Below are 27,995 nucleotides of genomic sequence, written 5' to 3'. Positions count from 1 at the left end.
TTAATTGCACTTTTGGTCCCCAAACTATAGCATTCCTGTGAAAATCGTCCCCAAACTTTAAAATTAGCAAAAAACGTCCCTAACGTTTACACCCGGTTGCAAAATTGGTTTTCCGTCCAATTCCATCCAATATTTAACGAATTCTGGGATAAAAATAAGAAAATAAAACAAAAACCTAAAAATTGATGAATGTTCATCTTCTTCAATCATCTTCATCACCATCTTCAACATAAAGCTGAAAAAATTCCAGAAAAAAAAAATCAATCTCCTCAAACCCAGTCACCATCAAACACCTTACATAAAAAAAAACCATCAAACACCTTACATAAAAAAGCAAATCATTTCCATTCTCCTTTCACTCAAAGAAATCACAGTACATTTTTAGGATTTGAGGTCAGATATGTGGGAATCTAGATCCAGCACCACAACCACCTTCTTCTTCGAAACCACTTCCTTCTTTCGCTAGAGCCATTTGCCACCACTTCCTCCTCTTCTTCAAAATCAAAATCTGGCAGTATCACCACCAAACGCGCCGCCACCACTACCTCTGGGTTCGCAGCGCCTCCTTTACGTGGATCTCCAGTCCACGAAGCGCCGCGCCATCACCACCTCTGTTGAAGCTCTTCAGTCACCGACCACCGCCGTCGCGTATCTACTCCTATGCCTTCTTCATCTCTACTCCAAACCAAACAAAAACAGGCAAAGAAAGAGAGTAGGATCGAGGGAGGAAGAGAGATGGAGATGGAGGATTCAAAGAGGAGCGGCGGTGGTGCTTCGGTGACGACGAGGAGCGACGGGGTGGTCTATGGCAGATTAAGATTTGGGTTCAATGGAGGTGGGTCAAAATTCCAGGTCAAAACCCCCACCTCCTCTTCTTTGGTGCATGTCAAAACCCCACCTCTAAACAATATTTTTGAATTTTTGGATTTGGGTGAGGGAAAAGGAGTATTGGCTTTTATTTCTGGAAATTTTTGTGCTTGAATTTAATATGGGTTTGTTGTTGGGAAGATTGTGAATTTGAGTTTGAGTTTTTGAATTTCTGGGTTTTTAATATGAAGATGATGAATGTTTCAGATACTAAATTTTTTAATTAATTTTTTGAGGAATATTCTGTTAAATATTTGATGGAATTGGACGGACAACCAATTTTGCAACCGGGTGTAAACGTTAGGGACGTTTTTTGCTAATTTTAAAGTTTGGGGATGATTTTCACAGGAAGGCCAAAGTTGGGAGACCAAAAGCGCAATTAAGCCAAAACCTTATTACTTGAAAAATAGAATAACATATGGGGACAATAATTGAGTATCAATGTTTACAACCGGATATATGATAAATCAGCACCTCTGCAATTGAAACCACAATAATAAACCTAAAAACAGAGAACCCAACTCTTTTTTTTTTATTTTTTATATTACAACCAAAGTTTTTAAAATTAATTTAATACTAATACAAAAGAAATTTAATTACACTGTAATAATTTTTATACTATATTAAAAAAAATAGTGTAAATAAACTCGTGCAACGCACGAGTATTATTTCTAGTAGTAGTAGTAGTATAGATTATATTAAGTTAATATATTGTTGAATATTTTTGTTTAAGTTAATTTTGCATTTAATAAATATACTTTTTGTTGCAAAGGAACAAATAATAAATAGTCTTTAATATTTTATATATATATAGATCTATTTTAATCTTGATCATTTATGATCAGATCTAACAGTTATGATTTATTTTTATATTCTCATATAAAAACATATTTTTCACAAGATACATCCTCTATTGATATACCATTACCATTGACGATCTAAGTGAAAATTAATTCACATCTATAAAATTTGATCCGATATGATTGACGCTCGCAACCATTTAGGACAATCATGAGAACAGAGCAATGCCAGCCAATTCTATACTCGTTCTACTGCTAGCAAACTGTTTCGGACAAGTTAAACCGGTAAATAAGCAAATACTCACCAATTTTTCCACTATAAAAAATGTCAAAAGTGAAACAAGGATCAACATGGGAAGCAGTGAAATTACAAGAGACCTGCCAATTGATATGTAATTACAACTGCATGATTTCTGAATGCTGAATTCAGCAAGGCTTAATTTCAAAGCCTATGCTCAGAAGCGTTCGAGCTGACTCCATTGCTTTCTCACCCCCAAGTTCCATGGCTTCCCCTGTTAGTTCACCTTCTGTGTCCACTGACCATTGAGTAGAAGCTTTCTGGTTTTGCAGCGAGTCGGGATTCTTTGACGGCAAATTATTCATGGCGGCAGGTGCAGCATCAGCCACAAAAGGAGCTCTTAGGGGACCATGTCGTTTCTTGGGCACAGGCATTTCATGGTCATGCACACCCTTGTATGTTATGATGACAGCATCTGAGTTATCTACAGCAGTCTCAATGTGCTTTCGGACAGGACATCCAGCAGAAGTGCATCTGTAGTAGTTTCTGTAAATGCAAGCAGTTTAGCGAAAGAGAAAAAACAGATTTCAATTTCAATGGCCAAATTAAAGAAAAAAAAGATAAGTCAACATAAACAACCTTTTAGCTAAAAGCTCTCTTAGCAACTATTTTATGACAGATATTCTAAACATAAAATAAGTAGACACAAGATGCACGGAATAAAAGTGCTTTAACCTTAATTACTGAATACAACTATGAGAATTGTTGACTTGTTCAAGTAAAGTTTGAACCTAAACCCAATAGGAAATTGTTTATGAAGCCCAGCAGTTAGGACTATAGTTAAAAATATGGATCGAGGGAATATTGTAAAAAAACTAGCTTGAGATGAGATATATGTCTCATTGCCTTTCTTTAAACTTCTTACAGGTAAATAAAAACAGTTTGTGACATTTTATATGGTTCTATAATTTTATTGGTTTTTCTTTAATTTCAAACTTCCATTGAATCCAAATACAACTCAACTAAACCTTCACCATCTTTATCTAAAGATATTGTCAACAAAAAAATATGAAATTCATGCCAAGTTGAAATTAAAAAGAAGGAATAGAAAGCAAGCAATATAAAAAGGCATTAACCTGGGATTTGGATTCCCCTTCACCATTTTCTGTCCATACTTGCGCCATCGGTATCCATCACCTGATATCCCCACGTCCCCTGCTGCATGTACAACAAACTTGGCTTTCTTTTCAGGTTTTACAGGAGAATCCAAGTTTGTTAAGTCACTTTTCTTCATTCTGGTTATCAAATTAAAGGAAAGAACATTAAATCTTTATATCCTACCACAATTAAAAAGAAAATGGGCTTATTGTGTAATTTCTTTTTATGAAGGATATAAACTAACAACCAAACTTGCCTTCGTTTTTGCTCTGGCTCATTTACATGTTCCTCCTTCAAAATAATTTGTCCATTATCACTGATATTTGACAAGGTTTGTCGTTTCTTATCACCACTCCAAGGTGCTTGTATATCTTTCGAAGAAATGGACAGATCAGAATCCTTCAGAACTCTGATAGGCTTCTTTGGAACACTATTCTCTACAGTAGGTTCATTTGAAGACACAAACTTGCTTTCCCTACTGGAATTAGTTTTCCGTGGGGGATCGTGACTGTGTTCACTTTTATAAACAATTTCTATCACATGACCTGAATGATCACAGCGTTCAATCTTTTTAACAGAACAGTCTGAATGAGAACACCTGTAATAGCTTCGAGAACCTGTAGGACTCTTTACTTGCTTTTGACCATACTTCCGCCAGTTGTATCCATCAGATGCTGATGTCCTTGCAACAGAAACAGCAGATAAGCTTTTACCACCAGAAGGAATTTTCTTGTCTACTTGTGCCTCATGTGTATTATTATTCATCCTCCTGGGAGTCATTTTTTGTTTACGGGAAGATTGAGTAACAGAATTTGTTGACAGTTCAGACAATGGCGTTGAGCACACAGACACCTGAAGCTGATATTCTGTCTGGGATGGAGGTGCCTGGACTGCTTCTCTTGCAATAATTTCCTTCTCAGGAGGTCCAGCTGTCTCCTGATTATGAAATGACCTACTTTAGTGTTAAAGAAACCAAATATATGTGGAACACACACAACATGCAACTTTCTGATGCTTAATTGTTCATACAAGAAAAGCAATCAAATGATTATTTGTTCAGTGTACCTAGGATTCCAACCCTGGCCTGGAGATGTTAACTATCACTATGAATTTAAGAAAATCACTTTTGTGGGTTCAGGGTTGCACTTTCAAATAATGTTTGCTAATCTAAACTTTTCATAAAACCATTTTATTTACACACACCCAAATTCAACCCATTATCAAAACGCATGTCGGCTGAATTGAGATTGGAAGCCAACTTATAAAATTAAGCATATAGGTTTCTCATCAAGGGCAAAGTACCCCAAAATCCAAAGCTGTGATGTGATGGGCTAAGAGCGGTTTACATCTCTAACACACCCCAGTCACCCTTGCATACACAAGCCCAAACAAAACATAGGTCCACAATAGTTGTACACTTGTACTAATGCACCATTCGATAGACGCTTCATCGGTGTATCATATACCGGAGTTAAAAATCAGAATTGTGCAGTGTAAACCACTAAGATAGGGAAAAAAAATCTAGGAATCTTCTAAAACATCATACAAGAGTTGCATAAAACTTGTAGTCTCAATTTTGGACTTCGCCTATTATTGGACGCAGCAAGCACCTTCCATAGGATTTTGGATTATTTTTTATGAATTTTATGAGTCTGGATTATCTAATCAGTATATTTATCAGTGCACTGTGCAAGTGTGATCTCTTTTTTCCTAAGCATCTACTTACATTTTCACTTGGGGAAAAAAATAGAAACAGGAGAACCGTGAAGTCTATTCCTGTAATAAGTTTCACAAGTCCTAACCCCCAGCTGGAATGATTTATTGAGTTAGCTTAGCATTAGCAATCATTTTAAAATTAAAATTCAGAAATTGATATTTACCTGTGTTGTTCTGAAACTGCACATTCAAAACCAAGGATCATCTATTAAACTCAGAAGGCTAATAGATGATCCTAAACATGGGGCTCTGACAAATCATCAAGCAAAACAAAGAAGAAAAATTCAAGCAGATGAACACAAACTGTAAAACAACAATTTACAATCATCCTTTCTATTTTGGGAAGTGCTACACAGGCCGAAACGAATTTCACGAACCAGTGTTACATATGACAATTAATCACCATTCAAATGGTTATTATTAATAAATAGAGATTTTATGTACTTGGTTTTACATTCGATTTCATACTGAACATCATTTCTCTTCTATTTTTTATCCCAATATGATTAAAGTTCTTATTGTAAATGCTCTCTAACCTTACTTTCGACATTGCCACTCGAGTTCAATGTAGCAGAGCTCCCCTGCAAATCTGTGACATCAAACACATACACACCAATCACAACAAAAAAAGAGAGTGAAAAAGGACAACACAGACTCATTGAAAATGGTCAAATACCAGCACTCTGATGACTCTGATGCTGCACGGCGGAAGATGGTACAGCAGCTAGGGTTACTAAATTGGACTCCACCGGAAGTTCATCAGAACTCCTTAACTCGCCGCCTTGCAACTCAGTGACAGCCAGCGATTCACCAACTCGTTCATCAACCTCTTCCATTTCTTCCTTCCCTTCTTCATCTACACGGCTTCCACCATCACCTTCTAAATCCTTTCTTCTCCGGTGAGGATGCTCTGGTGCTCCCGCTGTGACAGCATCAGAGCTGCGACGATGCTCAGCCATGGCGACAGTTAGAGAGTGAAAACGAAGTTTGTAGCGGTTTGTGAAAGCGACAGACGAATCTAGCTTGACGAAACGCAAGAGTTTCTGTGCGATGATGAGGTTGTTGCGCCGGGGTGTGACTTTGCGTTGACTCAACTCTTATCAGGTGCTCAACTCATTCACTCTTTCTTTTTCTTCTGCTGCTGTTCTCGTACAAGGCAACACACGCCGTCTGTTTTCTCCGTTAATTGGATTCGCGGTTCGGTTGACGCCGTCAGTGTTTTAACGTTGCTGGCTATTTGACTCACCACTGTGCTGTTGTTTTGCTTTTTCTTTTTCTTTTGCTTTTGGGACCATTGGTGAATTGAATCCTATGTGGACAAGTCTCTACCATTCTTTTCTTCAAATGGCTTATAAAAAATTCTCCCTAATAGGCATAAATATCTTTTACTTTCTTTTTTTTTTTTAAAAAAACATTAGGTGGGGAATGATGTATAAGTTCAAGGCAAGAAATACGGTTGGATTCAAAGAGCAATTATAAAAAACTAATATTTACCTTATCCAAGAGAGCTATTAGAGATTTGAACCTACGACTTATTAGGGGGAATTAGATTTCCCACCCCCTGTTTTAGAATTGCCACCCTAGCCTTTTTAAAAAAATGCCGGGACTACCCTCCGGGACTTAAACCTCCATACCAGTCCAGAGGTTGATGTTCTGGACTAGTCCGAGAGTTAAAAGTTCGGATTCTTTAGTTACAGTTAAAATAACATGATCGGTGTCGTGGCCGTCTTGGAGGACTTGCCTAACGAATTGTTGGGTTGAAATGTTTGGTTTGTAATTGTGGTGGTGGTTGAGATTGTAATTGATGAATATGCCTTTTGGTTTGGTCTTAACTTACTGCATTCTGCTGCTTGGTAAGAGTTATCCAGGACTTTAAGTTTCGAATCTATCCAGGACTTTAAGTTTCGGATCAATCCAGGACTTTAAGTTTCGGATCAATCCAGGACTATAAGTTTCGGACTGCTTCATAATTAAATTTACCACCCCCCCTTTTTTAGACGTCCGAGAGTTGAAAAACCGGATTAATATGAAACTTCAAGATTCGGATCTTTCAAACCAGATACTGTCACAAAGACAGAAACGTGAAAATGCAGTGACAATAATATGGGACAAACAGACCTCGTTACAATACTGAAGGAAAATATTCTTGCTAATAATATGGTTACAGACATGGTTACAACATTACAAACATGAATCATATTATCAATCTTCTGTTATGTATGTTAAATCAAAGTTGGTAATAACACGAGGACCAATCCAAACAGTGTGTTCAGCCATAAATGGGGGGTGGTTGAGGAGTTTATGCAGGCCATAATGGTGGTGAGGTAGGTGAAGCTATGGAGTAATGGTGCTGAAAAAGGTGGTAGAATCTGTCAGAGGTGTCCGGAAGTTGAAGTTTCATACTAATCCGAAGGATGAAGTTTCGTACTGATCCGAAGGTTGAAGTTTCGGACTAAAACACGGAGGGGCAATATTGGTTTTTCCCCACTTTTAAATGGGGTGGAAAATCTAAAACAGGGGTGGGAAATCTAATTCCCCTTATTAGGTACGAGGTCATTAACCACATTTATATTTGTCATTTTCCTACTTGCATTTAGTACTTTTCAAGCATTCCTTTATTTCAACTTACTTTTATTGTTTTTTTTTCCTTTATTTTTCATCCTTATTTTTTGAGCCATTATATTACATTTTAGTGTTTCCCTTAGATAATTAATTCTACTTTGTCTTCAACCTCGCTAAAAGCTTTCTGAAATATCTTAGAAAGTTGCGTTGAGAAACATAGATTCTTCTTCATGTAATCACTTGATTAGATCATCGTTACATTGATACTTTGATACTCTCAGCTGTCTCACACAACTACCCTAGATACGTGTTTATTTGAACCAATAAATTACTCAAACAATTAAATACAATATACAAATTTCTCTAGATTAGTTTACTTCATAAAAATATAGTAAATGTTGATTTTAGAATTTGAAAAAACATTTCTTAATAGGGGCAATTTTATGAGCCACATAAGCAAACTTTAACGATAATGACTAAAACATATAACAATTATATTTTTTAGAGATTAAAAATTAAAAAAGATATTTTTTTAGAGACAAAAACAAATATTTGTTATATTTCCATGGAAAAAAAAACATATTTAAGCCTTAATACTCTATTAACCTGGAGTTTCTTTAAAAAACCTGAAGTTTCCAAAAAAATAATTGAGTTAATTTGTTTCAATTAGTAAATTTTAGTGGTCCTGCGAGTCAAAGCTATAAAATGGCATACATTGGGATTCGGGACGAATATAGATCATGTGGGAATATTAGTGCTACCATCAAGTCAACAAAGTTCCCGTGTAACTGAATGTGAAGATGAATCTAGTCTAAAGCCTAACAGGGGTGGCAATATGGGTTGGCGGGCCGGGCTGGGCCCAACCCGCCACTAACCCGCCGAAATGCGGGTTGGGTTGGGCTAGCCCACATTTGGTATTTTGGTTCAAAGTCTCAACCCAACCCATATTTTGGCGGGAAAACGGGTTGGCGGGCTAGTCCACTTAAAAAATTTGGTGAAATAAAAAAAGATGTGCAATGAGAAATTTTAAGCAATCTTTCACATTTTATATGTTGACACATGAAAAAAGTAGAATTATACTTGTTCTTTATCTTTAAATGTTATGAGTTCAACTAGAAAGTCTCACCAATAGCAATACCAAAACAATATTTATCATGTATGGTTATTAAAAGTTGTAAAACTATAACCTCACTAGCAACTATCAAGTGTAAGTTTCAATAACCTTCATCAAATCATTGATAAATGTCATTTTTCTTTGATACACACTCATTTAATATTACTTAACATCACTAAATGTGTTTTACAATCATCAACAAGAGTTTACTTTAGCCAATAATAGTCGACCAACAATTATAAAATATAATGTCGAGTAGGCATGGAAGTTTTAGACAAAATATAACCTACGAATAAGAGCTGCAACTTATATAGGTGAATCCATAGAAGGTCATTGACTAGTTTTCAAAATAGTTTTTTTTTTTAGTTTAGGTTTGTCATATTATATGCGCACGTTACAATAATCTACTGAAAGAATAAAAATAGAAAAAAAATTAAAAAATTTCAAAAAAAAAAGTGAAAAATGGGTTGGCGGGCTAACCCAACCCAACCCGTCATTAACCCGCCAAAATACGGCTTGGGTTGGGTTGACCCACTTTTAAATTTGGGTTCAAAATCCCAACCCAACCCGTCAAAAAAGGTGGGCCAAACGGGCTGGCCCAGCGGGCCTAGCCCATTTTGCCACCCCCTAACCTACACAATAAGCTTTATTTTATTTGGTTTACTTTATAAATTATTTTATTAAACTAAATAAATTGAAGTTTAATAAAACTAATTTATATCTTAATCATATTTTATTTTTTCTACAAAAAGTTTAGGTGAGTTTGACTCCGGTCATCATCACAAAACAGAACATGCTTCAGGAACCACAAGCCGCTTATAAAAGCACTTATAAATTGCGCATGAACACAACTCTCACATAGAAAGCAAAAACCGAATATCCAACCTTCTAAGAGAAAGTGCATTGTCCTTATCACCAACCGAGTAAACAACATTTGTTGTATATCTTAATCAAATCTTAGAGTAAGAATCTTCATTAGATATTGATGTATAGGTTTATATATATAAAAGAAATTTCCTACTGTAACTCTAACGACATTAATCCACTTACCTATTTACGTAACCATCTTAATTTTAAATTCAAATTATTTTAACCTTCAATACAAATAAATCACTTCACCTTTAACTCAAATTCATTTATAAAATCTCTTATATTCATAGCAAAATTTATAGCTCGTAGTTTCATCCCATAGTTGATTTCAGAATTAGAATCGATTGTGAAAAGAAACAATCACACCCAAAAATGGACTCTCACAACAGAATAATGTGAAACCCAACTTGCTCTGAATAGTTAACCTTAACAGTATTGTGAGAGTCCATTGTTTATCATCTTTACCCGCTCGTAAAGGATAACAAATATAAATGAATAATTATATCTTCACACCTCAAAAGAGGTGAAGAAGAGAGAGATAGGAAGAAAGAAGAGAGAAAGGAAAGATGTGATATGTGATTTGATTGATAAAGAAGAGAGAAATAGATAGAAAATAAAGGTGGAAAAGGAGTGGAGATGTGTGTATGTATCATAACCAGGGGCGGACCCACGTTGACTTTAGGGGGTTCGGGTTCAGTTGAACCCCCTGAAAAAAAAAAATTTCCTACTTACCCCCCTAGAGTGATTTTTTTTGAACCCCCTGAAATTTGAAAATTGCACCCAGGTCCCAGTCAAGGAGTCAATACTCAGTTACTCATTCCTCACTCCTCTCTCTCTCTCTCTTCCTCACGCACTCACTCCTCTCTCTCTCTTCCTCACGCACTCACTCTCTCATCTCACGGTCTCAACTCTCCTTCACTCACGAATCACGGCAGCCACAGCCCACCAACGCCACCAGTCCACCACCATCGCCCACCGGCAGCCGCCCAAAGCACCACCACTCTCTCTCTCTGCTGCTGTTGAAGACTTGAAGCTTGAAGGTTAGTTAGAAATTGAAAACCCCAAATTGAAAAAATCCCAAATTAAAAACCTAAACCCCCAAATTGAAAACCCCAAATTGAAAAACCCCAACATTTTTTATCAAATCATTGTGCTGTTGTTGAAGCAATCTGAAAGTTAGCATAAGCTTGTGTGGGAGAGTAAAAGGATTTCAGATTTTCAGTGCTCATTGTATGATTGGATTGTAGAGTGCCGTGAGGATACTATGCTCTTGAATTGTAGATTTGTAGCCTTGTTGTTAACTTGTTATTTTGGCTGGAGAAAGATTGAGGATTGCAGAGTGCTCATTATTGGGTGCGTTTTTTTTTAGGATACTGTGCTCATTGGGTGCGTTTTTTTTGGGCCATTATTGCAGTGCCTATGACAGTTTTGGGGCTTTGACACAATGATAATACAATGGCTTTTACAATGATTCTGAGCTTATTGTTCAACGATCGCGTAGAGGACAACTATGATTTGTATAATTTCTGATGTATAAGCATATTACAATTGTTTTTAATTATATTTTTATCGATGTGCTCATTTGAAAAATTTGACCCCCCTGACCCCGAGTCCTGGATCCGCCACTGATCATAACTCGAAACAACAAACAAAAACATGTAACATGATATCTAAAGTGGTCAAACTAAAGTTATGCAAATAGAATAAAACCTCTTTTGGAATATCTCATTTCATCTTATCAAGCTAATGAGTTTATGTATGCTATGCACACATGCATCAGAAATAAATACTACCTGTTAGCAACATAAGAAGAAAATGTGCGCTATAACCATTAACCACAGCCATAACATCATTTTAATTTTTAGGACCAATGTCCTTCAGGGCACAGATATGCTCTTCTCCCATTGCAGACATGACAGAAACCACAAGATCTTTCCCTTCATTAAATCCATCTTTAATCTGTAACACAAAAGCATGCAAGAAATAAATTTACATAGCAGAGAGTACATATGCAGCCTTAGATCATAACTAAACAACAAAACACATTAAGCAAGGAAAGCAATTTCACAATGGTTTCAACAAGATACCTGAGCAAGCAGTGTCTCATCAGTGGGAAGCTTCAGATCATCCTTGGTACCTCCATTGTCAGTCAACAGACTCACCTAAAAGAAACGCTTGAATTAGTTAAGATTGGTTTGCTACTCTAAGAAAATATCAGCATTATATGTCTGCTCTTCTTGCTACGGACGAGTTTGTTTTTCATTACAAGTTGGGGTCTCAATTTCTATTGTTTTTTTAAATAAACCAAGTTATATTTGTTCAAGTTGAGACTAGAGAAAAATGCACCCTATGCCATTTTATCTTGAATTATGTACCAAAAACATCTTATCTTGAATTGAGAACTTGCCAGAAGACTATTGTTAATTCGTTATCTTTTAAAGCAACCTTCCACAAGGAATAATCTCAGTTTTCAGGATAAGGTGTCCTCAGCAGACAAAAAAGAAAGTAACACCCCCCAACAATGTAGTTTATATACTAATTTCTAATTTTCTAATTTTCATTTTACAAGCCTTAATACATTGCCTTCCATGACACTTCTAGTGTTGGAAGTAAGAGAAAACTTACAAAACCATCTTCAGAGATATCAATCAGCTGATAATCAGTGCGATTCACGTGTGGAACCTGCAAGAAGAGCAAGAGCAATGATGAGTGAGAAATGCATAGCAAGTAAACATTGCATACATAAATCAATACACAGTTGCATTACATCACAGTTGTGGGATGAAGGAACAATATCTTCAAGCTTTCTCCCATTGAAAACATCAATGGCGACAAAGTGGCACTTTGCATGTCCATGCTTGCCTGTTTTTGATGTGGAAACTTCAACAACCTGTCCAGATAAGTCAAGAAACAAACGTCACCAAAATCACAGATTATTATAACAAACAAATAACACAACAAAAGTGCCCTTGTTGTCAAGGAAATGACACTCTTCATCAGCATAAATATGTATGATTAGGAGTGAAACTGTAACAGGCTAAGTGCAAGTTTGGAAACCCTTCTACAACTGATTCTGAAACCAAAACCAATTCCAGGAAGAAGCTTATATCAGCAGCTTCGGGGTTTCAAATTGTATCATGATGAAAGAGAAGCTTATCAAAACATGATATAAGCAAGTTTTATTCTTTTGTGCTACATGGGGTATCAAATTGCTGATTAGCCATTGAATTTATGAATACACAATAACATATATGTAGAAGAAATAGAATACTTACTAGAGGTACAACATCCATAATTTTGCATTATAAAATTGAAAAACACAGTTGTACTAGTTTCAACAGCACTCATCTATCTCTTTTGATTTTCTTCCTTATATCACCTAATCCTCCCTATTATTATGCTATGCAGCATGCATAATCTCATTAACTGAGAGTCTGCAACCTATAAGCATAGTAGCATACAACAAACTTTAATAAACTGTTCAACACAGCAAAAAATCCAGAAAATATCAAACTAGGCGTGGGGGGAATTGAAGAAAAACCTTGCAAGGCCTGGACCTGATGACGATGTAGCCATTTTTGCGAATGGTACCAGCTTGCATAGGATAAGTCTTGGAGGCTCCGGAATCCGCATGAGAATCGAACTGGTGCTCTTCGTCAGACATGTTGGAATTCGTTGATGCTTCTCTTCTCTTCTCTTCTCCCTCTGTGTCTCTTCTCTACCCACAACAAACAAAATCAAGGGCACTCTTTGGTAGCCGCTTTTAAAAGTGTGTACTATTTTCTCTTTATAATAAACTTCAAATCCTAACTCAAACCCTTTTCAAATTTCGAGCTCATCACACGAAGAAGCAGTTTTTAACGACTTATCAGCTAAATCTTTAAATACTGAGATAGAATTATTAACTGATTTATCTTAAAAATTCTAAAACATATCAAACTCAAATTCCTACTTATAAAATAATTATTTATCATCTAAGATTTATCATAATTTTTCTTAAAGTTTTCCCTTTTCTCCTTTTTAATCTCCAAAGAATATTTTAAGATATAGTTTAAATTTATCTATTCAAAAAAAAAATTAATTAAATAATATAATTTTTTTTTATCAACAACCTAATAAATTATGATTATGTTCAGATGTCAAATCAAAACTAATCCAAGATTTATCTCTTTTTAATTTCTATCAATATCTTCTAATTTAAAATGCAATGTATTTTGCCTTAATTTTGAGTTAAAGGCTGACATCTCTAAATATAATTCAAATATTACTAAATTATCTTCAAAAATAAATATTAATAATAATATTCTGAATTACTAGTTGCAAGGTTTATTTTTAAAAATTAAATCTATCACTATCTCTTAATTCAAAATCATACTTAGTTAAAGTCTGAGCAAGAAACTTATCTTTTCAAAAAGAAACTTATCTTTTCAAAAAGAAATTGACACATCTGAAATTAATCCAAATAATTATAGATTAATTTCTAAAACTGAAAAATATTCTGAACCTATATTTTCAAAAAAAAAAATGAAATTTAATTTAATTTGATTAAAAACTAATTTATTTGTATCTCACTTTTTTTAAATGATATCTTATCTCTTAATTTTGTTTTGAAAGCTGAAACATATATTTTATTAAAACAACCTGAAGAGTACAAACAAAAGAGAGGAGTACCAAGAATCCCCCTCTATCTTTTCAAAAAAAAAACCCCTCTATGAAGTTAAAAAAAATATCCCCCTCTATGGCCAAATTTTTTTTTTCATCGGAAAGATAAATTGCTCCCGCCAGGAATCGATACCTGGACCTCCCCCACCCAACCCATATGTCCTCGAGCTCCTACCACTTGAACTATCCTACGGGGACGGCCAAAAACTTTGAATGTGAGTCTCATTAAAATCTTACTAAAAAAATTCATTGAGATAAAAATTTAGTGAAAGAAAAAGACTATCCACAAACTCAAAGACAAAAAAAACCAAAGTTTGAAGAAAGCCCCATCCTACCACCCAAGACAAAACCACCTAAACAAAGCCACCTCTCTCCAATCCAACATTACATGACAAAGAATTAAGCAGAACAATCATCTCCCCTTTTGATACATGTGACGCACCTAAGCCTTGATTTCATAAGAGAATTGTCACTCCAAAAAATCATCCAACAAAGCCAATTATGCAGCACAAAACAAATTCATTGCAGCACCTAAATTAAGATACCCCACATAGCAGCACCATATATAATTATGCAGCACCCAACAATTATCCCAACCATAATTCAAGTAAAAAAGAAACCATCCATATCTACGTTTTAGGCCTGCAAAAAGAAACTCATTCACGATTCCAAACCCACTAAAAGCCTTCATCCATGGATTATCAAGCAACACATACACTAGCTGACCAGATTAACACCTTGCCACCCATGAAATCATCCCAAACCTTATGCCCACACAAAATAAGCATCACACGTAACCAAGCTCCAGCATTGATTTCATTAGTGTTGGGGACTCAAATTTGGTTTTCGTCTCGTCCTAAAATTTCATGGTTTTTCATCCCTTAACTTATAATAGATCAGTCTCATGCCTTAAATTGTTTTAAGTAGACAACATTTGTTTGAACACGGATTTATCTTTTCTAAAGTTAGAGAGTTACTTTAAAATGCAAAATATGTAACATAATCATTAATATTAATTATCAAACTTTTTGAAAAGTGAATAATTACTTTACCATATACAGTTTAGATAAGCTGAAGCCTTTAAACAAAACCTTAAAGTAGCTTATTTTCATTTCATCCCACCTGAGTGATTTGAACTCCAAATAAAGATGGCCCCGTTTAGAAACACAATTTGATTAAGCGTTTATGGTCATAAGCGCTTATGACATAAGCTCTTATACATAATCTATTTTAAAATTTTTATTGAAATAAATTGAAAATAAGCTATATATAAGCATAAGTTCTTTTACATAAGCTATATGATAGCTTATGAAAATAAGCTCAAAATAGCTTATGCAGACCATAAGCTGTTTGTATAAGCTCTCCCAAACACTGACATAAGAACTTATGCTATCAGATAAGCTTAAATAATCTCTTCCAAACAGGGTCATGGCAGCTGGAATTAATGTTGTAAGAATTTCTTTAAAAAATTGAACCACCACGAGGGAAACGGGATGCAAAGAAAGCAATAATAAAAGGAAAAGCTGAGACAAGATGAGACATAATAATTGCCAAAGGATAGTAGATGAGTGGCCAATACTCAATAGCACTGAAGTCAAAACTGATCAGACACGCACCACGGAAGGCACACACTTGTTCTTCTTGTTAATTGAAAAACCAGATTAGTTTGATTCCAATGGCCGGGAGCTCTTCTTCTTCTGCTGCTACTATGGCTCATCCTCCTCCTCCTCCTCCTACAAAGTATGATGTGTTTTTGAGCTTCCGAGGGGAAGACACGCGCAAGAACTTCATGAGTCATCTTTATGCTGGACTTGACAGGAAAAAAATCAATGCCTTCATAGATGACAGATCACTAGAGACAGGTGATGAGATCTCACCTGAACTCTGCAAAGCAATTGAAGCATCAATGATTTACGTCATCATTTTCTCCAAAGACTATGCTTCTTCCAAGTGGTGTTTGGATGAACTTGTGAAGATTATGGAATGCAAGAAGAAATATGAAAGGGTTGTGATACCTATTTTCTACTACGTGGAACCAGCAACTGTTAGGCATCAGAAAGAGACTTATGCAGATGCGGTTGTGAAGCATCAAAACCGGCTAGTACCAAAGGAAGTAATACAGAGATGGAAGGAAGCTCTAACCGAAGCTGCTGGAATCTCTGGCTGGGATTCAAACGCCGCCAGGTGACTACTTTTTTAGTTAATTCCACCGTTAGTCTGCATGTGTTTTTCTTAATCATCTGATCTAATCAATTTATAAATGTTTCGTTTTTAAAAATGTTGTGGTCTTTATTTTACAAATCAAAAGCAACAAATATGACACTACTATGTTTCCCTACTGTTGCTACGTAATGACCCCAAATTAATGTTGTTCCTTTCATATGTTCCAGAACAGAATTCGACTTTGTTGATGATATTGTAGAAGATATTTTAAAAAAATTGGATCGTTTTATCTCAAGTTATAGTGATAATAAAGGAATGGTTGGAATTGATGAGCATATTTCACAAATCCAGTCCTTCTCACAACTTGAGCCAGAAGCTGTTCGGATCATAGGAATTTGGGGCATGGGAGGAATAGGTAAAACTACACTGGCCCGGGCACTCACTACAAAAAACTTGTCATATAGTGACTGCAGAAAGCCGTAGGTAAAGGGTAAAAAACCGTCGCTATTGTTCGAAAAACTTTTACCGACGGAAAAAATTTTCGTGGTTTTTATTTCGTTGTACCCACGGTTTTGGTTCCGTCGGTATAGCTTATAGTGACGGTAATCCTGCCTTAAGTTTAGCTCAACATGATATACCTACGGTTTTGTTTCCATCGGTATAGGTATTCATGACAATTTACGGTTGCACTATACCCACGGAAATATTGCCGACGCTGTAACATTTTTGTGACGGAGAGTCGTCGTTGGTAGTACTTTAACTTATACCAACGACAATATTTCTGTCAGTATAGGTTTTAATTGTTTTTTTTTAATAGCTACGAATTTAATATCATTGCTATTGGATTTAATGACAGTAGTAAATACTAACAAATGAAGATTTTAATTACACATTATAAATTACAATTGTCAACATTACTCGATTATTATGGGTTCTAAGAACTTTTTTACTAATATAAGTTAAATATCCCTTAATTGTTTTAAAGGATAAAAGCACCTATACACATTCAGCTCACATAAAAAAGTGATTTTGCAAAACAAGGGTCGTTTGCGTTTTCAGAAGAAGAAGGCTTTTGTGTTCTCAATGTCCTTTTGCGTTTCAGAGAGAGTAAAGGCTTTTTTTCTCCTATAATTTTAGTCTTTTATGATTATTTTATGATAAAAATAACCTTTGCAAAAAAATAAGCCCTTAATTGTGAAATTTTTGGCGGGCAAATTTTAGCTACGGCATACAAAAGCGTTGGTTTATAATACTTATAGCCACGGTAAGTCAAATTCCGTTGGTATACGATATCTATTCTCACCCTATTTATATCTATCACTATATCCTATAGCGACGAAATTATATCTGTAGATATATGTAATCTATACCCACAGATTTTATACTCGTCCCTAAAACATATAGTAACAAAATAAAATATTGGTTGGTATATGATGCTTTTACCCATGGTTGAAGTTTTGTCACTAAATGAATTAGTTACAGTAATAATCATCCGTAGGTATATCCTACCTATAGCCACGGTTAATAAGGAGTCTGTTGGTAAATAACACTTATACATACGCTTTTTAATGCTGTCACTAAAGCTGTCCGTTGGTATATGGCAATTTTTTTGTAGTGACTGTATGACAAACATGGGAACCAATTCAGTTCCACGTTGGTTGAAAATGCTCAACAAGAAATAGACACAAATGGAACATACAGTCTACGTCAAAAGTACTTATCAAAGCTTGGTTTTTCAGATGAAAGGGTCAAACGGGCAAAGGTTCTTCTTATTCTTGATGACGTGAAAACTTCAAGTCAAATTCAAGAATTGATTGGAGGGCATGGAAACTTTGGCCAGGGAAGTAGAATCATTGTGACTAGTAGAGACCTGCAGGTGCTTAAGAATGTTGAAGCGGATGAAATATATCAAGTCAACGAGATGAGTTACCAAGACTCTCTACGACTCTTCACATTGAGGGCCTTTAAACCAAACACTCCCGTGGAAGGTTATGCAGACTTGGTAGAAGAGGTATTAAAATATGCTAAAGGGGTTCCATTAGCTCTCCAAGTCTTAGGCTCGCTGCTTTATGATAAAAAAAGGGAAGTATGGGAAAGTCTACTACAAAAGCTGCGAAAACTTCCCAATCGTCAAATTATCGATGTGTTGAAATTAAGTTATGATGGGCTGGATGATGAAGAGAAGGACATATTTCTTGACATTGCTTGCTTCTATGTAGGCCGGGTTGAGGATGCAGTAGTGGATTTCATAGATGCTTGTGGTTTCTCTGCTAAAGTTGGAATGGATGTTCTCAAAGATAGGTGCCTTATATCTATTTGGGATTATCGAGTCGTGGTGCATGATCTAATACAGGAAATGGGAAAAGATATTGTTCATCAACAATGTGCCAATGATCCTGGAAAACGTAGTCGTTTATGGGACTATGAAGATATTTACAATGTTTTAAAAAATAACAAGGTATATTCTCACGCATCTCAACAACTCACATAGTCTCATGGATTTACTTCTCACACACTACAAAGTACTTAGCGGTTATTAAATTTCTTGCAACTAACTGCACATTCTTTCATGTTTATTTATCTATAATTCCTTGCTTTTACTTTTAGGGCACGGATGCAATCCAATGTATATTCCTCGACATGAGCACGAAAACTGTTGTTCAACTACATCCTGAGACTTTTAAAAGCATGCCTAATCTGAGAATGTTTTGTTTGGATAGTCGTGATATTCAACCAAAAGTGACCCTTTCTGCATTTCTTGAAAGTCTTCCAGATGGTTTAAAATTGCTTCATTGGGTTGGGTTTCCTCAAAGATCCTTGCCGCTTTGTCCTGAAAATCTTGTTGAACTTAAAATGCGTCATAGCAAGCTTGAACAACTTTGGGAGGATGATCAGGTAGTTCAAATTTTATGTTGTGTTCCTTTATATTTTAGGTATGAATTGCAGTATAAATTGAGGAACTAACAACATACTAAGAAAACACAAACTTGTCTGAGACATGTGAAATCACACCGTCTTAAGAATGATTTATTTACTTAGAGAAAAATCCCCTTAGAACAAGACGAGAATTCCCTTTATAAACCAGTAAAGCCATCAAATATGAAGGGAAAAATGAAAAATAAGTGATATGCTAAGTGATGTGATAGAAAATGCAGATAGATGAAAAGAAAAATGAGTAAAATGAGATTGAGAAGAAAATGAGTGTGTATATATTAAAACTACTTACAAATATCATAAGCCATACATAGCTTAGCCTTTACGAGCAAAATTACCTAGATAGCAAAGCTTCTAGATAATAAATAATTTTTTTTCATATATATACAAATAATTTATTTTCGATTGAATATATATAATAGATAAAATGACATGAAATAAAATAAAGAGAGAAAATAGAGGGAGTAATTACCAAGGATAGTTTAGGAATTAAACATGAGTAATTTACAAAGTCAGTTAAAAGTCAATAAAAGTATTATTGAGAATTTAATTTTGCACACTTTATAAAGCTTAAGGAGTTAAATACACATTTTTAAAACTTCAGGGACTATTTTGCTTTTTTAACTAGCTTATAACATGAATATAGGGTTAAGTTTACCTGCTTTTTTTTTTTCTCCTAATCATTTACTACTTTTTACATCAGGAATTACCGAATTTGAAAAGGCTTGATCTTGGGGGTTCTAAGCAGTTGGTTCGAATACCAGACCTTTCAAAGTTCCCAAATATTGAAGATATAGTTCTTAGTGGTTGTGCAAGCTTAATTGAAGTTTACTCATCAAGTTTCCTCAGCAAACTCAAATGTTTAAAGTTAAGGAGGTGTGTTGAGCTTACAAGTTTAAATGTTCCTAGCAATATTCTATCGAGATCTTCTGGACTAGTGGAGCTCTCTAACTGTCGCAAGCTAAAAACGTTGTCAATCAACAGAACCAAGGTGGTTGAATCGCATTTTGATGGATCTTCCTATGAGTCTTGTTGTTTGATGCTCCATAATTGTGAATCGCTTACAAGCCTTCGAATCGACCTTTGTCGGTCAAAATTGCTGCAAAAACTTTGTCTGAGTGGTTGCTCAAATTTACAAACTTTTCCTGAAATTGAGGACACAGTTGAAAACTTAGTCGTGCTTCTCTTAGACGAAATAGCTATACAAGAACTACCTTCATCCTTGCATCGCTTTGTGGGGCTTCAAGAATTGAGCTTGCGTAATTGCTCAAGGCTTGAGATTATTCCTTGTTCCATTGGAAGACTCACCAAACTCCGCAGCTTAGACCTTACCGGTTGTGAATCACTTGAAACATTTCCAAGTAGCATTTTCAAATTAAAGTTGACAGAACTCGATTTGGATGGTTGCTCAAAGCTAAAGACATTCCCAAAAATCTTGGAGCCTGCAGAAAGTTTTGCTGACATTAACTTACCATATACAGCAATTAAAGAACTGCCTTCATCTTTGGACTTCTTGGTGGGTCTTCAAACCTTGTGTCTGTATGGGTGTCGTAATCTGGAGTCACTTCCAAACAGCATTTGCAATCTAAAGCTTCTATCTAAGCTTGACTGTTCAGGTTGTCGCAACTTAACAGAAATCCCAAATGACATTGGCCGCTTGTCATCATTAAGGAACTTGCAACTGCATCGTACCAAAATTGTGAACTTCCCAGAGAGCATTGGTCATCTTTCAAGCTTGGAATCACTTAATGCAAGTTATACCGGAATTGTGAACCTTCCAGAGAGTATTGCTCATCTTTCAAGCTTGAACTCACTTAATGTAAGTTATTCCGAAATTGTGAACCTTCCAGAGAGCATGGGTCATCTTTCAAGCTTGAAATCACTTAATGTAAGTTATACTGGAGTTGTGAACCTTCCAGAGAGTATTGCTCATCTTTCAACCTTGAAATCACTTAATGTCAGTGGTTGCAGAAAGCTTGAATGTATCCCAAAACTTCCACCATTTCTGAAATGGTTATTGGCATTTGATTGCCCATCCATTACAAGAGTGATTTCAAATTCAACGTTCAAACACCCTTCAGATTCCAAAGAAGGTACCTTCCAATTTCATTTCACCAGTAATGAAGATCAGGATCCAAGTGCTTGTAGTGATGTTGTGGCCGATGCAAGGCTTAAGGTCATAGAGGATGCATATAGATTTGTGTACTATTGCTTTCCAGGGAGTGCAGTTCCATATTGGTTCCCTTATCGATGCGAGGGAGATTCAGTAACTGTGGATAAAGATTCTCTAAATTGGTGCAATGATAACAGGCTCATCGGTTTTGCTATGTGTTTCGTTTTGCAACATAAAAATACAGGATCTGGTTCTTTAAAATGCAGCATAATAGTTAAATCTGATGGGTGCACATTCACCCTTCCCCAAGAAGATCAGCTAAGAGACTCTTTCTCTTGCAGTGCTGCACAAGTGGGACAGAGAGATCACACATTCCTATGGAAATATTACTTAACGGACTCTGTCGACGAAGGGATCTTTCACGCCTCCAGCTTCACTTTTAAGATCCCTATTCCGAGCTATCATGAACCAAGTTATGAGGTGAAAGAGTGTGGAATATGCCCCCTTTATACCTCCATCATATCAGAGAAGCGAAAACCCCCCGAAAACCCGTTAAGAAGAAGAAGAAGGTCGTCTCCCTTCGTCGTTGTTCAGATCTGAAGCCAAACTTCGCATTCCTCCTTCGCTGTTCACATCTGAAGTCAATACTATAAAACCTTGGCTGATCAAAGAAAAAGAAATAATAATAATTACTATAAAACGGCTAAGGTGCTTCTATCTTCGGTTACAGAGAATACACAATACTAGGCCTCTGTATAAGATGAAACAATAATGGAACCCCTGGTTGAGGGAAAATTTGGACTGCTATGCTATTCTAATACTAGTACTACACAAGTATTTACAAACTATGTCTATCTCCCGTCAAAAGAAGCACACTAAGAGCAGCTGGAATATGTCTCTGACTTGATTACCCGAGTATTGTAAGAGCCACATAGTCCACACTTGTGATACAAACTGACTTGATAGACAAGAAATTTACAACAACAAAAAAAAATTTAGCTGGCCAGCTAAAATGCCAGAATGCTCTTTCATAAAATCCACATTTGTTTTTGTAGTGAAAAGTAACATGAACGAGATACCAAAGTATTCACCTGATTGCAGTTCCTGTACTCTTCAGGAAGCTCCTCAGCAGCCAATAAGGCATCAAACATACCAAAGTAAACCTACATAGATAGAGAAAAACAACTAAATATGCCATATCGTGCAAATTTTCAAGCATTTCTATTTCCATCTCAACGCCGCACCAGAAATAGTCATACCCCAATACGCTACTCAAAGAAACCCCGGACAAAATGGTTGACAATGAGTCCTACATGTGCAATCCCAACCGATGGTAGTGAAAAAAATTGGCTCTTTAGTTATATGTGGTAAGTAACTCATACCCCATATCATACAAGGTATTGAAATTTGACATGAATATTCTAATTACATCCTTCATCTTTTCAATGAAACTTTTAATAAAAGGGAGTGTGTTTCCTCTTACACTCCTTAGTTATCTCAAATTCTTAATTCAGAAACAGCAGCAACATATGCATTACTTTGTTAAAATCGTTAGGTTTATGTTTTTCAAGTTTTACTTTGTTTAAAACTAAGAAAGAATTTTTATATTTGACTAACCTATTTGAAAATATCAAAACAGAAATTGAGCAAATAATCTATCCGAGTATTTGCCGTGTGTTGGTGAAACCCAACCTACTCCACTACAATGCCAACATCATATCATATCTTTTGACAAAAGAAAAAATATCACTATCAACATCTCTCTCTTGTTATTTCCTCTCCTTTTTCTTCAACTTTAACGTTTTTTCCACACGAATAATGTTTAATCTATATCTCATGACTCTTTAGTGCATATTACCTACATCAAACATAGATAATAGAATTGGAGTATCAACATGCATAAAATAACATAAAATCTGTTGTAATTTAATGGGAAGAGCTATGTAAAGGATAACATGTGTATGAAAAATGTATACAAAAGTAACACATCAGAGAATATAGAAGAGTCTAGGCAGAGACAGAAGTAAGTACAATCAAAAGAAAAATTAAACCAGTGCAGACTGCAGACAACTGCAAAATGAGTGTGGTACATGATGTGATAAAAAGAGAGAAAAGAAGAGAAAAATGTTGTGTTTGAGGAGTGTCTAACTGTTTGAGTGTCTACGTATCACTATTGCAATCAAAATGATGATTTGGATATTCATTTGGAAAGGAAACAGTCAAGATCAAGGTGACTTAAGGGGCAGTCTTCCCATTAATGTTGTTCTATTAACTCAAGAAAGCCCCATTAGCCTTTCTCAAGTGACCTTGTTCCCAAAATATGTCAAGATTACATCAAAATAGAGAGAAACAAGGCCACATTCAACTCTCTCATTCCTCTAGAGTTTCAAGTTTCAAAACTAAACTAAAAAAGGGCATTTACTTTTTTATACAGTAAGATTAAAAAAGGAGTGGCTGAAGTCAATTCAAAGAGCAAGTTCTGGTGTATATTCATCAAAGCTTTCTTCATCTACCAGAAGGAAAGAAAACAAGAACACATCCACAATAAAAACAGAATTCAAGAACTTAACTGCTCTACATTTTCTCCAAGGTTACATGAGAAGCTCTCAAGTAATGTGGGGGGAAAAATCAAAAAGTTAAATTAAATTAAACAACCTCTATTCCTTTTCATGATGTCCTTCATGCTTTCTAAATGCTAACTAGTTGTTGCAGGTTCAATATCCTTCAGAAGTCCAACTATTTGCTGCATGGTTGGTCGTTTGAAGGGGAGATCAGCAGTGCACAGATAACCAATCTTGAGGGCCTCTTCCATTTGTTCATCCGGTCCTGTATCGCGAATTTTGGGATCAATAGCTCTTGAAGTTTGGTTCTTCCTCACTAGCCCTCTGACCCAACTAACCAAGGTTTCTTCTTTATCATCATGGTAATCATCTTCAACTGGCTTCTTTCCAGTAAGTAGTTCAAAGAGAACAACTCCAAAACAGTACACATCAGATTTTGTTGTTGGGGTATCAAAGTCTGGCTGAGTAAACTCCGGCGGATCATAACCGGGCGAGCCGCGCGCAATCTCTTCATCTAAGCCACTTCCAAAGATCTTGGCCAGCCCAAAATCAGACAACCTCGGCTCCAAGTCATAGTCCAAGTAAACACTGCTAGCTTTAACAGCTCTGTGAATGATTGGAGGTGAACATCCATGATGCAAGAATGCCAATGCTCGCGCGGTGCCGAGGGCAATCTTGTGCCGAAAACTCCAGGTTGTGAGTAACCCTTCAGAGCCAGCATTTTGAATCCCATTATTGTCAGGTTCTTCCCATGTGTCAGTGCTCCAGTCATCTGTGCTGTGCAGAACCCCAAGTGGCAAGTCATAAAGCAGGTTTTGCAAGTTCCCATTCTCCATGTAATCATATATGGCAATTCTCTGATCCCCAGCTAAGCAATATCCAGTTAGAAGAACAAGATTTGGGTGCTTGATTCTACCAAGAAACTCAAGCTCTCTTGCAGCTTCTTCATCTGTCAATGTAGACCCAACAACTAGCACTTTAACTGCTACATGAATACCTCCAGGCAGAAAGCCTCTATAGACTGGCCCAAATTTTCCTTCAGCTAATAGGGTACCGCGGTCAAAATTAGAAGTTGCAGATAAGAGGTCTGCAAATGTGATATTCAACAATGGCTTCTCAAATATCACTACTGGGACTGATGTTGCTTGCTTAACATCAGCCACCCAAGTTGTTGAATCAGTTTGGAAGGAAAAAGGACCTGAAATGTTCTGTTCTTCTTTGTATGAAGTTTGTTTAACTTCCCACTTTTTTGTTCTCCTTCTGCAACCAAATGCTAGGAGCAAAAGTCCAGCAAGGAGGCAAATCATGGACAAGCTCAATACCAGAGCCAGCTTCATTCCCTTGTGTCCAGTGGCTCTTCTTTTGAAAAGAGTCGGGTTCGCAGCGATTGGGCAATCGTTCTCTATGCCAATGAATGCTGTTTGCAGGATATCGGGTTTGATTCCTGAAGCACAGAGGGTTAAGTTGTTATAAGAGAAGTTGTATTTCTCCATCCACAGGATTTTATTCAACACAGATTGAGGGACTGTTCCACTCAAATTGTTGTGTGAAAGGTCAAGAACTTGGAGGTGTTTATTCCCCAGTGAGGGAATTTTCCCATCAAGATGATTCATAGAAAGAACAAGTGCACTCAAATTACTGAGTTGTGAGATTTCATCAGGAATGTGACCAAAAAGACTAGTATTGGACAGGTTCAGATATTCCAGTCCTGGAAGCATTTCAATCTGTGGGAATTTCTGACTGGAAAATCTATTGTGTGCAAGATTCAGGTGCTTTAGATTCAGGGACTCACTCAAATTCTGGAAAACCTCCCCACTAAGTTGATTCTCTGACAAATCCAGATAAATTAAATGAGACCAATTGTAATCAGAGTTGAACTGTACCTGAGGAATGTGACCTTGAAACTGGTTTCTGCAAAGGTCCATGACCTCAACCTTTTCCAGCAACACCCCCATGAGAGAACCCTGAAATGAATTGCCTGATATGTTGAGGCTCACAATGGACTTCAACCCAGAAAAATCTGAACCCCTTCCATAGATATAATTCCCAGCAAGATTCAAGGCCCTAAGCTTAGGAAATGCAACACCAAAACCATCAGGGAGTGTTCCATTCAGCTGATTTGATGAAAGATCAATTGAAACAAGAGACTGGCACTTGAGAATCCCAGAAGGTATGCTTTGATCAAACCTGTTGTGGTCAAGTTTCAGGACCTGAAGACTCACAAGAGAGCTCAAAGCTTCAGGAATCTCCTCAGAGAAATTGTTGCTGGACAAGTCAAAGTCTTGTAGCAAACCAAAGTTCCCAATGTTGCTAGTCAATGCACCAGAAATCTGATTGGAAGAGAGGTTGAGCCTCTTGAGAGAGGTTAAACTCCAGAAATCTGAAGGCAAACCAGTGATTCTGTTGCAGCTGAGATCCAAATTTTGAAGCCTGCTGAGCTTCCCTATGGTGTTATCAGGAATAGGACCTGAAAGGCCCATACCAGGAAGCACCAAGTCAACAACATGCTCTTTATTGGCATCACAGAACACCCCTTGCCATGAACAAACAGAAGAAGAAAAGTTGTAGCCTTGAGAGGAGTTTGTTACACCCATCTTCCTCAAGAACTCAGACACAAAAAACTCATCAGTGTTTGGTTGTTGGGACACCAAGTGCTTGAATAAAAGTGTCAAAACCAGAACAGATCCAAACACTCCCAAACCCATAGAAATGATGCAGAACAACAACCCCAAACCAAAACCTCCACCAAATGCCCCTCTCAGAACTTCAAAACCAATATCATGGATGATGATAATGATGATGGGTTGTTTTTCACTCTACAAGAACCAATGCTGTTGTAGTTTTGTGCATTCTGAATCTCACTAAAACATGAAAACCTCAAAGGGGACCAATTTTCTACTGCAAATGATAGCATAGAAGGACACAGCACAAGACAAGTACACACCAGAAAGAGTAAAACAAGGACCAAACACAAGCTTCAAAAAATACTAGTGGTGCTTTTTAAGAAAAAAAAATTCACTAGATGTGATTCAAAGGTTGTGGACTATAACAAGAGAATGTGAGCATGCCTTGTCTGGATTCATTAGCCAACAAAGAGAAGGGTAAATAAAGAAACAACACAGATGCAAGCAGGAAGCTATTGTCTCTGTCTAGACACTAAGATTGTGGAAAAGTTGTGAAGCTTTTACTTGTGTGTTGCAGAACTTTTTGTGTAGAAAGAAAGAAAGAAACTGATTTTTCAAGAGGGGTTTTTTTGTTTTTCCTCTTCAAATGAGACACGCAGAGCAAAACATGCAGAGAGGTGTGGACCAGGAAGGAGAAGTGGATGGAAATGTGAAGTGGAGTGAAGTGAAGTGGGATTTGAGGTTCATAAATGTGAAGGAAGTGAGTTGAGATGAGATATTGTTAAGGATGACGGTTGGTGGTTGTGAACATATGTAAGATGTGCTGTGTTGGTGTGGATTCAATGATTCTTCATTGAGTGTGTTTATCACAACCATTTTCTAGGTCCTTGGAAAAGTGGGGGAGAAAAGTCACCCTTATCATTTCATTCTTCTTTTTTTTCCTCTACATATGAACCTACTTAGGATTTTGCTATCATCCATATGGGATTTAGCTTCTTCTTAACACTCGATTAACACTGTTGTTATTTAACTTAAAAACTATTTTTTTAGCTTCTCCCTCTAATTGATTTTAAGACTGATTGACTTTCATAATATTATCCTAGGACGAATCTGGATATTTTTACACTCAAAAAAAAAACTCTGCATTTCCACATAATTTTATTTTTATCTATTTCATTATTTCCTATCTTATCACATGTCAAATTTTATATTTTCTTTCTCTTCTATTCATATTTATCTTTTTCCTTGGGGTGTTATTGGTTTTGCCCTTGTTCTTTTTTGGGTTTGTTTGTGTGGGTGTTTGGGGCTTTTTTCTCTTTTGCGGTGTTTATTTGTCCTATGCTGTTTTCTCTTTGCTTGAGAGTCTCAAGCTTTCTACTATTTTAATATATATTATTGAGCTTTCTAAAAAAAAAAAAATTTATCTTTTTCCTCCAGCTTTTTCTACCTCAAAATGAGATGTGAATAAAACACTTTTTATAAAGATGCTATAAGTTATACCTTATTAGTGACATAATGCATGATATACACCTTCCGAAACTACTTAATTTAATTTTACTTTATGTGCAACTAATTGTTGCCTTGCCTATTTAATGAATGACATACAGCTATTT

At 36.2% G+C, this 27,995-nt stretch overlaps 4 protein-coding genes and 1 long non-coding RNA gene across 6 annotated transcripts; 2 read left to right on the top strand and 3 right to left on the bottom strand.

The window, feature by feature from the left end:
• Window positions 1–1,920: 1,920 nt before the first annotated feature.
• LOC130713684 (probable WRKY transcription factor 32) lies at window positions 1,921–5,939 on the bottom strand. Its single transcript, XM_057563478.1, has 5 exons — window positions 5,456–5,939; window positions 5,316–5,368; window positions 3,320–3,999; window positions 3,042–3,200; window positions 1,921–2,451 (listed from the first exon to the last, which is right to left on the bottom strand). Exons 1-5 carry the CDS (start codon window positions 5,736–5,738, stop codon window positions 2,094–2,096), a joined length of 1,533 nt encoding a protein of 510 aa, XP_057419461.1. The 5' UTR covers window positions 5,739–5,939; the 3' UTR covers window positions 1,921–2,093.
• Window positions 5,940–10,126: 4,187 nt separating this feature from the next.
• LOC130715022 (uncharacterized) lies at window positions 10,127–10,915 on the top strand. The gene is made up of 2 exons (XR_009011542.1): window positions 10,127–10,365; window positions 10,740–10,915. It is a non-coding gene; the product is annotated as an uncharacterized LOC130715022 (long non-coding RNA).
• A 109-nt stretch (window positions 10,916–11,024) lies between these two features.
• Window positions 11,025–13,164, bottom strand: LOC130715021 (eukaryotic translation initiation factor 5A-2-like). The gene is made up of 5 exons (XM_057565016.1): window positions 12,867–13,164; window positions 12,093–12,215; window positions 11,951–12,007; window positions 11,413–11,487; window positions 11,025–11,284 (listed from the first exon to the last, which is right to left on the bottom strand). Exons 1-5 carry the CDS (start codon window positions 12,987–12,989, stop codon window positions 11,180–11,182), a joined length of 483 nt encoding a protein of 160 aa, XP_057420999.1. The 5' UTR covers window positions 12,990–13,164; the 3' UTR covers window positions 11,025–11,179.
• Window positions 13,165–15,450: 2,286 nt separating this feature from the next.
• On the top strand, window positions 15,451–22,002 carry LOC130715385 (disease resistance protein RPV1-like). Of its 2 annotated transcripts, none has more exons than XM_057565480.1 (5): window positions 15,451–16,171; window positions 16,378–16,565; window positions 17,890–18,608; window positions 18,758–19,045; window positions 19,788–22,002. In XM_057565480.1, the coding sequence occupies exons 1-5, from the start codon at window positions 15,663–15,665 to the stop codon at window positions 21,795–21,797; spliced, it is 3,714 nt and encodes a 1,237-aa protein (XP_057421463.1). In that variant the 5' UTR covers window positions 15,451–15,662; the 3' UTR covers window positions 21,798–22,002. The 2 variants fall into 2 exon arrangements, with proteins under 2 accessions (XP_057421463.1, XP_057421464.1); XM_057565481.1 differs by having other exon boundaries at window positions 16,045–16,171; window positions 16,383–16,565.
• A 1,598-nt stretch (window positions 22,003–23,600) lies between these two features.
• On the bottom strand, window positions 23,601–27,348 carry LOC130715387 (probable LRR receptor-like serine/threonine-protein kinase At2g24230). The gene has a single exon (XM_057565482.1). It carries the CDS (start codon window positions 26,461–26,463, stop codon window positions 23,893–23,895), a length of 2,571 nt encoding a protein of 856 aa, XP_057421465.1. The 5' UTR covers window positions 26,464–27,348; the 3' UTR covers window positions 23,601–23,892.
• Between the last annotated feature and the right edge of the window lie 647 nt (window positions 27,349–27,995).

Source organism: Lotus japonicus, chromosome 4 (assembly GCF_012489685.1).
Source record: "Lotus japonicus ecotype B-129 chromosome 4, LjGifu_v1.2".
Classification (NCBI taxonomy): domain Eukaryota; kingdom Viridiplantae; phylum Streptophyta; class Magnoliopsida; order Fabales; family Fabaceae; genus Lotus; species Lotus japonicus.
The sequence above is the reverse complement of the archived record's forward strand: the minus strand, read 5'-3'. Positions and strand labels throughout refer to the sequence as shown.